The following is a 12,752-nucleotide window of genomic DNA, read 5'->3' as shown; positions in this document are numbered from 1 at the left end:
GCAACTAAGTAAGAACCCTATATGAAGAATAACTCGCAAGGTAATTAGCTTTAGCGCAATAAAGAGAAATGATAGAATTAACCAGAGACGTGGATACAAAGATTTATACTCAACACTTCTTTTGGGGGGGGGGGGCTAATCTCCATTTTGAGAGGTGGTGGCCTGACAAAGCACGACATGATACCAAGTCAGACCTTATTCTCTATGAGCCTAAAACATCAATTATTCGGGTTGAAGATGCGGGAGTGGTACGCTGTACAAAGAACATCAATGTCTTCAACCATGTGTTCACGGGTCTATCTCGGGTAGATGCCAATGGAGGATGAAGACATGGCATTATTTCTACTCACTTTGTTACCATAGTCCTACCCAAACTTCATCACTATCTGATACATGGCCAGAATACTGTCACTGCAAGCGACATTATTGTGCCATTGCTATCATATGATCAACGCGAGAAGAAATGGCATGGATATGGTGCTGGAAGCATTGAAGGTATGGGCATTGTAGTTAGATGCAATCGAGGTTGGAAAAAGGAGAAGGTGAAGAAGGAAAAGAAGAAGGTCTAAAGTGTTATCACTATGAGTGGGTCACATAAGGAGGGGGTGTCCAACATGGGAAAAGATTGAAGGTAACGCCATTCCGGCAACATCTAAAGAAGATGATTTTGGTGATGACCTACTTACCCTCTCAAGAGAGCAGTCCATTGAAGCGTGGATATTAGACGAAGTGAGCTCTTATCATGTGATGCTTAACAAAGAGTGGTTCACTTCCTACAAGTTTAGTTATTTTGGAGTTGTCTATCAAGGCTGCGATGTGCCTTGGTGCATTATGGGCACTGGAGAGATATCAAGAACATAGTCAAAAATAGTCTTGAACATGTGCTCAAGGATGTTAGACACATGTCAAGGGTTAGGAGAAATCTAACTTTGCTTGGCGAACTTCATTATGATGGTTATATCTACAAGGCGGATAGAGACAAGAAGACCATGAGGAGCAATAAGGACAAATACCTTGTGATAAAGGGAAAGAGGATCAAGAAAAATTTAACCATCGTTAAAGGTTGAGCTAAGGAGAAACCATGTGTGGCGATATCATCAGTCGAGTTTACCAAGTCTGAGGTGGAGAACTTAGCAGCCGGCTTGAGCGAGCGAGCGAACAAGAGAGGACCCAAGTCTAATCATACACATTTGTTCGAGTGAATACAACAAGTTCAAGACGGTTAAGGACATATTTGTTGGTCTCGGCAATCAAGATGAAAATATTTGTCCTTGTCGTCTCTAGCTGCACATGAGGGCGGTATCCCTTCTTGAAGACATTGTTGTGGAAGAAGTCGACTTAGTCGTAGGTGTCAATTTCATATCTTACAATGTGTCTGCTATAATTGTCTAAGTCTTGTACTGAACTTGTTGATATTTTTGGCATTGTTTCCTTGCATCAACTTTAATAAAAGATGGGTGTGTGCATTGCAATGATATAGAGGCCCGGCATTCTAACCTTCTTTTTGAGAAAATTGAACTTTCATGTATATGGAAGGTTAGGTGTTTGAGTCAAACACGTGTAAACCATGCCTATCATACAAAGTCATCGCAGGATAAGCAAAATAGATTAGACCAAGTTGATCCGGAAGACACAAGATCACGAAGGCGACAATACGGACACCCGTGGCGGCGGTGTATGGACCGGGCGTAGCGTGATGATCGATATGCGTCTTATGGCCTCCGTAGACTTATTGTCGATCTATAGTATGTCGATCTAGTACATGGGAGCCCCCGAAATCATGCTCAGGGAATCTAATGTTCGTTGAACCTCGTTAATAAGTATCGTCTCTCCATCTACTTTCTTCAATGTTTGAATCGTGTAAATTCTAACAACTTTGTCAACTAATCATGTTAAACAGTGAGATGTTTTTATTTATCAAAAGCTCTTATCATAGTACTAGGAATATACGAATGCTGCATTTGACCTGAATGTGGATACATGATTTTGGTGGAGTGATGCAGGTTGAAGTCGTTCTTCTTGGACAACTGAGGCATGCACACCTGGTCAAGCTGATCGGCTACTGCTGCGAGGATGAGCACAGGCTCCTCGTTTACGAGTTCGTGGCGAGAGGCAGCCTAGAGAAGCATCTCTACAAGAGTATGCCAAATTCTACAGCCTCCTGTTCTTTTTTTCTTCGTCTAAATAATCTTTCTAGTAGCACTTTGTTGCATGTATACAAATAATACTAACACTGAAACTAGTCAAATTGTTAATGTGTCTATAACAACAATATACATAGTGATACTACTGCTGACCCATAGCATGTGGTTAACTAACAAGCTTCTATGAATGGGGAAACTGCAGGGTACACGGCATCGTTGTCATGGTCAACAAGGCTGAAGATTGCCATTGGAGCTGCCAAAGGTTTGGCCTTTCTCCATGACGCTGCCAAGCCCATCATCTATCGTGACTTCAAGACCTCCAACATACTACTCGACTCGGTACACACTTGGCTCTCATGTAGTCATGTCACAAACTACGACTATAGTTAGTTGACTATAGCAAGATGGGCATTACCATCACAACATTTGTGATAAACTTTTGCTATAGTTTCTTTTTTCGATTGTGGCAAACTACTATTATTATTACTTTCTATTGCAACAAACTAGTGGTTAATCAACTTACTTAAATTTTGTAGGATTACCAAGCGAAGCTTTCTGATTTTGGCCTAGCGAAGGATGGGCCCGACGGAGACGAGACACATGTCTCCACTCGAGTCATGGGCACACAGGGCTATGCTGCACCAGAGTATATCATGACTGGTACATAGACTTGATAAAATTAAGTAGAAATTGTCCAAAGTTGTGTGTTAATATACATTATTTTTAACATGGGGAGTGGTCTTTTTTCTCTTACTAGGTCATCTAACAACGAAGAGCGATGTGTATAGTTTTGGTGTGGTGCTATTGGAGCTTTTGACGGGGCGAAAGGTGGTGGACAAAAACCGGCCGTCACGGGAACAGAGCCTCATCGAGTGGGCGCGGCCATACTTTCTCCATGACTCGCCCCGTCGGCTAGACCGTGCCATAGACCGAAACCTGGACGGGCAGTACTCGGCTCTGGCCGCCCAGAAGGCTGCAACCATGGCATATCGATGCCTGAGCGTCAGCCCAAAGTCTCGGCCTCAGATGTCCGCCGTCGTTGAGGCCCTTGAGCCGTTGCTTGCCATGGACGATGGCGTCGTAGAACCGTTCGTGTACACCGCACCATCGGAGAACAAATGACTACATCTGATGATGTTGTGTAATAGCATGCATACTATTCTTTACAAAAAAATAATCAATATTTAAATAAGCTATTTACGTGTGAACAAAAAACAATTATTCTATTTTGGTTTGCCTCGAGTCAAGCAGAGCGCGAGATGGGCCAGCCCAGGCGCTCCGAAGGCCAGCCTCTTCTTTTCTCACATTTTTTGTTCTTTCTTTCTTTTTCTACTTTTATTTATACTTTCAAATATTCTAAATAAATATATTTTGGAAACGCTTTACATAAATCAGTTAAAAAAATGTTAACCAAGCATTTGTTTTTTTATGTGTATAGAGAAAATGTTTCTCATGTATACGGAACATGTATGAAAACAATATACAATGTGTGTGAAAAAAAGTTGATCATGTATTTAAAAAATGTTAATCTAAGCATTTGGAAAAAAATTAAACAAGTATTTGAAAATTTTAATCAAGTATTTGAAAAATATTAAATATGTACAGAAAAAATGATGACCATGTATCAAAAAATGTTAAGCTTGTATTTGAAAAATGGTAATCAAGAATTTAAAAAAGATGTTAAATGTGTACAGAAAAAGTGTCGACCATGTGTTAAAAACTGTTAATCTAATTTTAAAAAAATCAAGCATTTGATTTTTTTAATATATATAAAAAAATGTTGACCATGTATTTAAAAAATGTTAAACTTGTGTTTAAACAATGTTAATCAAGTACTTCAAGAAAATACTAAATATGTGTAGAAAAAGTTCCATGTATTGAAAAATGTAATATGCTATTTGTAGAACGTTAATCAAGCATTTCAAAAAAATGTGTATAGAAAAAATATAGACCATCTATTTAATAAATATTAATCTTGTATTTGAAAAATGTTAAACATGTATTAGAAAAAATATTAGATGTATACGAAAATTGTGTATAGAAACACAATGAAAACCCGAGAGAAAACTAAATAAAACTAATGGAAAAAGAGAAAAGAAACAAATAAAACTGAATAAAATAAATAAGAAGGAGAGAAAAAAGGCAGCAAAAACCAAAAAAGAAAGAAATAAGACCAAACAAAAACAAAGAAAAAGAAAAAAAAAGAAAAAAATCCAGTAAAAACAGAGAAACAAACAAAGAATACCGGTGAAAAAAATAAAAAACAGAAAAACCGAAGAAAACTGTCTCTTTTCTTTCAGGTTTGTCGTGCCATACTAATTTAACATGAACCCGACAGAGCTATGCGGCAACCATTAGATCCTAATATCAATCCCCACATGCTCTTTCTTCACTCTTTTTTTTAACAGTGTTGTAATGGGCCGGTCCATTAATGTAGACGCTTCAGACGGGAGCTTCTACCCTCTCGCTATAAGCGAGATATAGCTCTCGCAATCTATCTCCCTTTTGTCGTTTTGGACTGTTTGTAACGAGAGCAAAGTTGTGGGCTGGCGGTGCGTCTTTTTTTTACCTTGGAAGAACAATGCACTAGAAAACTAAAAAAATAAAATCGGTTATTGTCCATTTGGCCATCCTCTTTTTTCATTTTGTTTTCCAAACATGCTTTTTTATGCGTGTTGTAACTATTTCAGTGGATGGAAGTTCCTTGTTCAATTTTGATACGCTAACTATGTTCACTTTTGACACACAGTTTGTGTACATCTGACTTAGATGCATGTTCATTCTTAACACACAATTTGCTCGAATCCATAGTTAAATGTACACGCTAAACATGTGACTTTGCCCGACCACGACCCAACTACATGTTCATCATAGAAACAAAACTTGCTCGATTCCAACATAGTTGCATATCCATCATTAACTTGCAACTCGACTAACCCGGTTGCATGTCCATTCTTTGCACGCAACTTGCCCCCGACACTTATTTAGTTGCATGTTCACCTTCGACACGCAATTTGTCCGACCTCGCCCTAATTTGTCCGTTCAGTCTCGGCCTGTTTGCATCGCGCGTCTCTCTTTTTTGTCTGTTTGTTTTGCTTGTGATTTGGGGCCCGTATTTTTTGGATCGTTTTTGTTTGTTTGTGTGGCCTAGTATTTGAAGCATATACCTTTCATTGTCAATTCCTTTTGTCACTCTCTTGTCATCATCGATATGTCTTCATCGTATCTACTTTTTCAAACTCTTTTGCCCTTATTTTAGACTCTAATTTGCATCATTTGAAGCCATGGTGTTATTTTTGTGCAGAAATCAAAGTTTTCGGATTGACCTGAAAAATTACGAAGAATTTTTGTGGAATATATAGAAAACATTGGTGGAAAAAGATACCAGAGGGGGCCACCTAGGAGCCACAAGCTCTAGGGGTGCGCCTACCCCCCAGGGCGCGCCTCCTAGGCTTGTGGGCCCCCTGGACCTCCGGCAACCGAACTCCAACTCCATATATACCTATTCATGGAGAAAAAATCAGAGAGAAGGATTCATCGTGTTTTACGATAAGGAGCCGCCGCCACCTCCTGTTGTTCATCGGGAGGGCTGATCTGGAGTCAGTTCGGGGCTCCGGAGGGTGGAATCTGTCGCCATCGTCATCATCAACCTTCCTCCATCACTAATTTCATGATGCTCATCGCCGGGAGTGAGTAATTCCTTCATAGGCTTGCTGGACGGTGATGGGTTGGATGGGATTTATCATGTAATCAAGTTAGTTTTGTTAGGGCTTGATCCCTAGTATCCACTATGTTCTGAGATTGATGTTGATATGACTTTGCTATGCTTAATGCTTGTCACTAGGGCTTGACTACCATGATTTCAGATCTGAACCTATTATGTTTTCATGACTATATTTGAGTTACTGATCCTATATTGCAAGTAATACGCACCTATTACGAGTTATGATCCGCATACCCCAAGGTGACAATAATTGGGATTCTTACCGGTGATTACCGTAGTTTGAGGAGTTCATGTATTCACTGGCTGCTAATGCTTTCTTCCAGGTCTCTATTAAAAGGAGGTCTTAATATTCCTTAGTTTCATTATATGGACCCTGCTAGCACGGGAGGGTAGGACAAAAAATGACATCCAAGTTATTTTCCATAAGCACGTATGATTATACGGAATACATGCCTACATTATATTGATGAATTGGAGCTAGTTCTGTGTGGCCCTAGGTTATGACTGCTACATGATGAATATTATCCAACACAATTATCCATCGTTGATCCAATGCCTACGAGCTTTTCACATATTGATCTTAGCTAAGTTACTTTTGCCGTTGCTACTATTACAATCACTACAAAATTATTATTGTTCCTATCGCCACTGTTACCGTTACTATCATACTACTTTGCTACTAAATACTTTGCTGCAGATATTAAGTCTTTCAGGTGTGGTTGAATTGACAACTCAACTGCTAATACTCATGAATATTCTTTGGCTCCCCTTGTCTCGAATCAATAAATTTGGGTTGAATATTCTACCCTCCAAAACTGTTGTGATCCCCTATACTTGTGGGTTATCAAGACCTTTTTCTGGCGCCGTTGTCGGGGAGCATAGCTCTATTTGCTGAGTCACTTGGGATTTATACCTGTTGATCACTGTGAGGAATCTTAAGGATGAAAGAACCAAGATCGTTCCCTCTAAGACGAGGGGAGGTAAGGAACTGCCATCTAGCTCTGCACTTGATTCACCCTATGTTTTTAGTAAGCTTGCGACAACTACACCTGCTATTAATTCTGATATGTCGCAAGTAATTGATGGTGCTACTTCTGCTATGAATGATACTTATGAGATGCTAGTACTTTGCTTGATAAGACTATGCCACTGGGTGAATTTCTTGATGAACAACTTGCTAGAGCTAAAGATATTGAGAATACTTAAACTGATGAAATTATTGAAACTAAACACTTTGAAACACCTATTATACCTAGTTATCCTAGATATGAATTGCCTGATATAGCTGATGGTTATGTTATGGATGGAGAGGTGCTACGTCTTGAGCTTGCGTTGGTTTTCCTTGAAGATGAAAGGGTGATGCAGCAATAGTAGCATAAGTATTTCCCTCAATTTTTGAGAACCAATGTATCAATCCAGTAGGAGGCTCCTCAAAAATCTCACGCACCTACACAAACAAACAAAGAACTCGCAACCAACGCAATAAAGGGGTTGTCAATCCCTTCACGGCCACTTGCGAAAGTGAGATCTAATAGAGATAGTATGATAAGATAAATATATTTTTGGTATTTTATAATATAGATGCAAAAAGTAAAGATGCAAATAAAAGTAGATTGGAAGCAAATATGATAAAAGATAGACCCGGGGGGCATAGGTTTCACTAGTGGCTTCTCTCAAGATAGCATAAGTATTACGGTGGATGAACAAATTACTGTCGAGCAATTGATAGAAAAGCGAATAATTATGAGATTATCTAGGCATGATCATGTATATAGGCATCACGTACGCAACAAGTAGACCGACTCCTGCCTGCATCTACTACTATTACTCCACACATCGACCTACTCCTGCCTGCATCTAGAGTATTAAGTTCATAAAGAACAGAGTAACGCATTAAGCAAGATGACATGATGTAGAGGGGTAAACTCATGCAATATGATATAAACCCCATCTTTTTATCCTCGATGGCAAAAATACAATACGTGCCTTGCAACCCTTTCTGTCATTGGGTAAGGACACCGCAAGATTGAACCCAAAGCTAAGCACTTCTCCCATGGCAAGAAAGATCAATCTAGTAGGCCAAACCAAACTGATAATTCGAAGAGACTTACAAAGATAACTCAATCATACATAAAAGAATTCAGAGGAGATTCAAATATTTATCATAGATAAACTTGATCATAAACCCACAATTCATCGGATCTCGACAAACACGCTGCAAAAAGAGTTTACATCGAATAGATCTCCACAAGAGAGGGGGAGAACATTGTATTGAGATCCAAAAAGAGAGAAGAAGCCATCTAGCTAATAACTATGGACCCGAAGGTCTATGGTAAACTACTCACAACTTATCGGAAGGGCTATGGTGTTGATGTAGAAGCCCTCCGTGGTCGATTCCCCCTCCGGCGGAGCACCGGCGAAGGCTCCAACATGGGATCTCGCCGATACAGAAGGTTACGGTGGTAGAAATTGTGTTTCGTTGGCTCCCTGGATGTTTTCGGGGTACGTAGGCTTATATAGGAGGAAGAAGTACATCGGTGGCTGCCCGAGGGGCCCATGAGACAGGGGGCGCGCCCTATAGGGGTGGGCACGCCCTACCCTCTCGTGGCCGCCTCGCCTGCTTCTTGACTTGCACTCCAAGTCCTCTGGATCATGTTCATTCCAAAAATCACGCTTCCGAAGGTTTCATTCCGTTTGGACTCCGTTTGATATTCCTTTTCTTTGAAATACTGAAGTAGGCAAAAAAACAGCAATACGGGCTGGGCCTCCGGTTAGTAGGTTAGTCCCAAAAATGATATAAATGTGTAAAATAAAGGCCATAAACATCCAAAAGGGGTAATATAATAGCATGGAACAATCAAAAATTATAGATACATTGGAGACATATCAGGAGGTAGCTAGGAATTTTCTTGCTTGTAAGGATAGGGATCATCTTAAGAAATTGCTAATCAAGTTGAAAGAAAAATCTTTGAATGCTAGAATGAAATATGATCCTAAGTTTGCTACTTCACCTATCTGTGTTACTGATAAGGATTATGAATTCTCTGTCAATCCTGAGTTAATTACTTTGGTTGAATCTGATCCTTTCCATGGTTATGAATCTAAAATTGTTGTGGCACATCTTACTAATCTAAATGATATAGCCACCCTATTTGCTCAGGAGGAAAAAATTCGCTACTATTATATTCTTAAGTTGTTTCCTTTCTCATTAAAGGGTGATGCTAAGATATGGTTTAATTCTCTTGCTCCTGGTTGTGTGCGTAGTCCCTAGGATATGATATATTACTTCTTTGAAAAATATTTTCCTGCTCATAAGAAACAAGCTGCTTTACAGGATATATGTAACTTTGTGCAAATTGAAGAAGAGAGTCTCCCACAAGCTTGGGGGAGGCTTCTCCAATTACTTAATGATTTGCCTGATCATCCTCTCATGAAAAATGAAATACTTGATTTCTTTTATAATGGACTAACTCATGCTTCTAGGGACCACCTGGATAGTTGTGCTGGTTGTGTTTTCAGGGGACGAACTGTTGAACAAGCTGAAGAACTACTGAATAATATATTGAGTAATGATAATGATTGGACTATTCCTGAACCACCGCTGAAGCCAACTCCGAAGAAGAGGGGTATTCTATTTCTCAGTCCCGAAGATATGCAAGAGGCAAAGGAATCTATGAAAGAGAAAGGTATTAAAGCCGAAGATGTTAAGAATATACCACCTTTTGAAGAAATACATGGTCTCAATACCCCAACACAGGTAGTAGAGGTAAATTATGTCTATAGATTTGATGAAGATGATATTCCTTATACTAAATCTGCTAGTCGATGCTTGGATGAATTTGATAATTTTATTGTTAAACAAGAAACTTCAATCCATATGTTAGTAGACAATTGAAACGAAATGCTTATATTATTGAACGCTTTAGTGACTATATGTTTAGAACTGTTAATGATCTCAAGGTTGTTAGTAAACATGCTTCTATGATAAAAACTCAAGTAGAACAAGTTCTCAAAGCACACTTTGCTTAATGAGATAAACAATAAGATGAATGATAATGCTATTAGAGTTATGACTAGGGGTGGTAAAATGACTCAGGAACCTTTCTATCCTAAAGGCCATCCTAAAAGAATTGAACAAGACTCTCAAAGAATAAATACTGATGCACCTAGTGTTGGAAATATGCCCTAGAGGCAATAATAAAAGTATTATTATTATATTTCCTTGTTCATGGTAATTGTCTTTTATTCATGCTATAACTGTATTATCCGGAAATCGTAATACACGTGTGAATACATAGACCACAATATGTCCCTAGTGAGCCTCTAGTTGACTAGCTCGTTGTGATCAACAGATAGTCATGGTTTCCTGGCTATGGACATTGGATGTCGTTGATAACGGGATCACATCATTAGGAGAATGATGTGATGAACAAGACCCAATCCTAAGACTAGCACAAAAGATCGTGTAGTTCATTTGCTAGAGCTTTGCCAATGTCAAGTATCTCTTCCTTTGACCATGAGATCGTGTAACTCCTGGATACCGTAGGAGTGCTTTGGGTGTATCAAACGTCACAACGTAACTGGGTGACTATAAAGGTGCACTACGGGTATCTCCGAAAGTATCTATTGTTTTATGCGGATCGAGACTGGGATTTGTCACTCCGTGTAAACGGAGAGGTATCTCTGGGCCCACTCGGTAGGACATCATCATATGCGCAATGTGACCAAGGAGTTGATCACGGGATGATGTGTTACGGAACGAGTAAAGTGACTTGTCGGTAACGAGATTGAACAAGGTATTGGATACCGACGATCGAATCTCGGGCAAGTAACATACCGATAGACAAAGGGAATTGAATACGGGATCGTTTGAGTCCTTGACATCGTGGTTCATCCGATGAGATCATCGTGGAACATGTGGGAGCCAACATGGGTATCCAAATCCCGCTGTTGGTTATTGACCGGAGAACGTCTCGGTCATGTATGCATGTCTCCCGAACCCGTAGGGTCTACACACTTAAGGTTCGATGACGCTAGGGTTATAAAGGAAGCTTGTATGTGGTTACCGAATGTTGTTCGGAGTCCCGGATGAGATCCCGGACGTCACGAGGAGTTCCGGAATGGTCCGGAGGTAAAGATTTATATATAGGAAGTCCTGTTTCGGCCATCGGGACAAGTTTCGGGGTCATCGGTATTGTACCGGGACCACCGGAAGGGTCCCGGGGGCCCACCGGGTGGGGCCACCTGCCCCGGGGGGCCACATGGGCTGTAGGGGGTGCGCCTTGGCCTACATGGGCCAAGGGCACCAGCCCCAAGAGGCCCATGCACCTGGGGAAACCCTAAAGGAAGAGTCCCAGCAGGGGAAGGCACCTCCTAGGTGCCTTGGGGGGGGAGGACTCCTCCCCTGGCCGCCGCCCCCTTGGAGATTGGATCTCCTAGGGGCTGGCGCCCCCCCCCCCCTTGGGATCCCTATATATAGTGGGGTAGGAGGGCCTCCCAAACATACCTTATGCCTTTGGTGCAGCCCCTCCCTCTCTCCCAAGTTCTCCTCCTCTTCTCCCATGGTGCTTGGCGAAGCCCTGCGGGATTGCCACGCTCCTCCACCACCACCACGCCGTTGTGCTGCTGTTGGATGGAGTCTTCCTCAACCTCTCCCTCTCTCCTTGCTGGATCAAGGCGTGGGAGACGTCACCGGGCTGTACGTGTGTTGAACGCGGAGGTGCCGTCCGTTCGGCACTTGATCATCGGTGATTTGAATCACGACGAGTACGACTCCATCAACCCCGTTCACTTGAACGCTTCCGCTTAGCGATCTACAAGGGTATGTAGATGCACTCCCCTTTCTACTCGTTGCTGGTCTCTCCATAGATAGATCTTGGTGTTACGTAGGAAAATTTTTGAATTTCTGCTACGTTCCCCAACAGTGGTATCAGAGCTAGGTCTATTGCGTAGATTCTTTGCACGAGTAAAACACAAAGTAGTTGTGGGCGTTGATGTTGTTCAATATGCTTACCGTTACTAGTCCAATCTTGTTTCGACGGTATTGTGGGATGAAGCGGCCCGGACCGACCTTACACGTACTCTTACGTGAGACAGGTTCCACCGATTGACATGCACTTGGTGCATAAGGTGGCTAGCGGGTGCCAGTCTCTCCCACTTTAGTCGGAACGGATTCGATGAAAAGGGTCCTTATGAAGGGTAAATAGCAATTGGCATATCACGTTGTGGTATTGCGTAGGTAAGAAACGTTCTTGCTAGAAACCCATAGCAGCCACGTAAAACATGCAAACAACAATTAGAGGACGTCTAACTTGTTTTTGCAGGGTATGCTATGTGATGTGATATGGCCAGAAGAATGTGATGAATGATATGTGATGTATGAGATTGATCATGTTCTTGTAATAGGAATCACGACTTGCATGTCGATGAGTATGACAACCGGCAGGAGCCATAGGAGTTGTCTTTATTTTTTGTATGACCTGCGTGTCATTGAAGAACGCCATGTAACTTACTTTACTTTATTGCTAAACGCGTTAGCCATAGAAGTAGAAGTAGTCGTTGGCGTGACAACTTCATGAAGACACGATGATGGAGATCATGATGATGAAGATCATGGTGTCATGCCGGTGACAAGATGATCATGGAGCCCCGAAGATGAAGATCAAAGGAGCTATATGATATTGGCCATATCATGTCACTACTCTATTTGATTGCATGTGATGTTTATCATGTTTATGCATCTTGTTTGCTTAGAACGACGGTAGTAAATAAGATGATCCCTTACAACAATTTCAAGAAGTGTTCTCCCCTAACTGTGCACCGTTGCTACAGTTCGTCGCTTCTAAGCACCACGTGATGATCGGGTGTGATGGATTCTTACGTTC

General features: G+C 41.1%; 1 protein-coding gene across 1 annotated transcript in view; it reads left to right on the top strand.

The window, feature by feature from the left end:
- LOC119293780 (serine/threonine-protein kinase RIPK-like) overlaps positions 1-3,429 on the top strand; it is a 7,187-nt gene extending 3,758 nt beyond the window's left edge. The window contains exons 2-5 of the mRNA XM_037572141.1: positions 2,004-2,139; positions 2,347-2,483; positions 2,681-2,804; positions 2,902-3,429. Of these exons, the coding sequence (XP_037428038.1) occupies positions 2,004-2,139; positions 2,347-2,483; positions 2,681-2,804; positions 2,902-3,266 (762 nt within the window). The 3' untranslated portion in view covers positions 3,267-3,429. The remainder of the gene's footprint in view (positions 1-2,003; positions 2,140-2,346; positions 2,484-2,680; positions 2,805-2,901) is intronic.
- The last annotated feature ends 9,323 nt before the right edge of the window (positions 3,430-12,752 follow it).

The sequence above is a fragment of the Triticum dicoccoides genome, chromosome 4B (genome assembly GCF_002162155.2).
Source record: "Triticum dicoccoides isolate Atlit2015 ecotype Zavitan chromosome 4B, WEW_v2.0, whole genome shotgun sequence".
NCBI classification, from domain to species: domain Eukaryota; kingdom Viridiplantae; phylum Streptophyta; class Magnoliopsida; order Poales; family Poaceae; genus Triticum; species Triticum dicoccoides.
The sequence above is the reverse complement of the archived record's forward strand: the minus strand, read 5'-3'. Positions and strand labels throughout refer to the sequence as shown.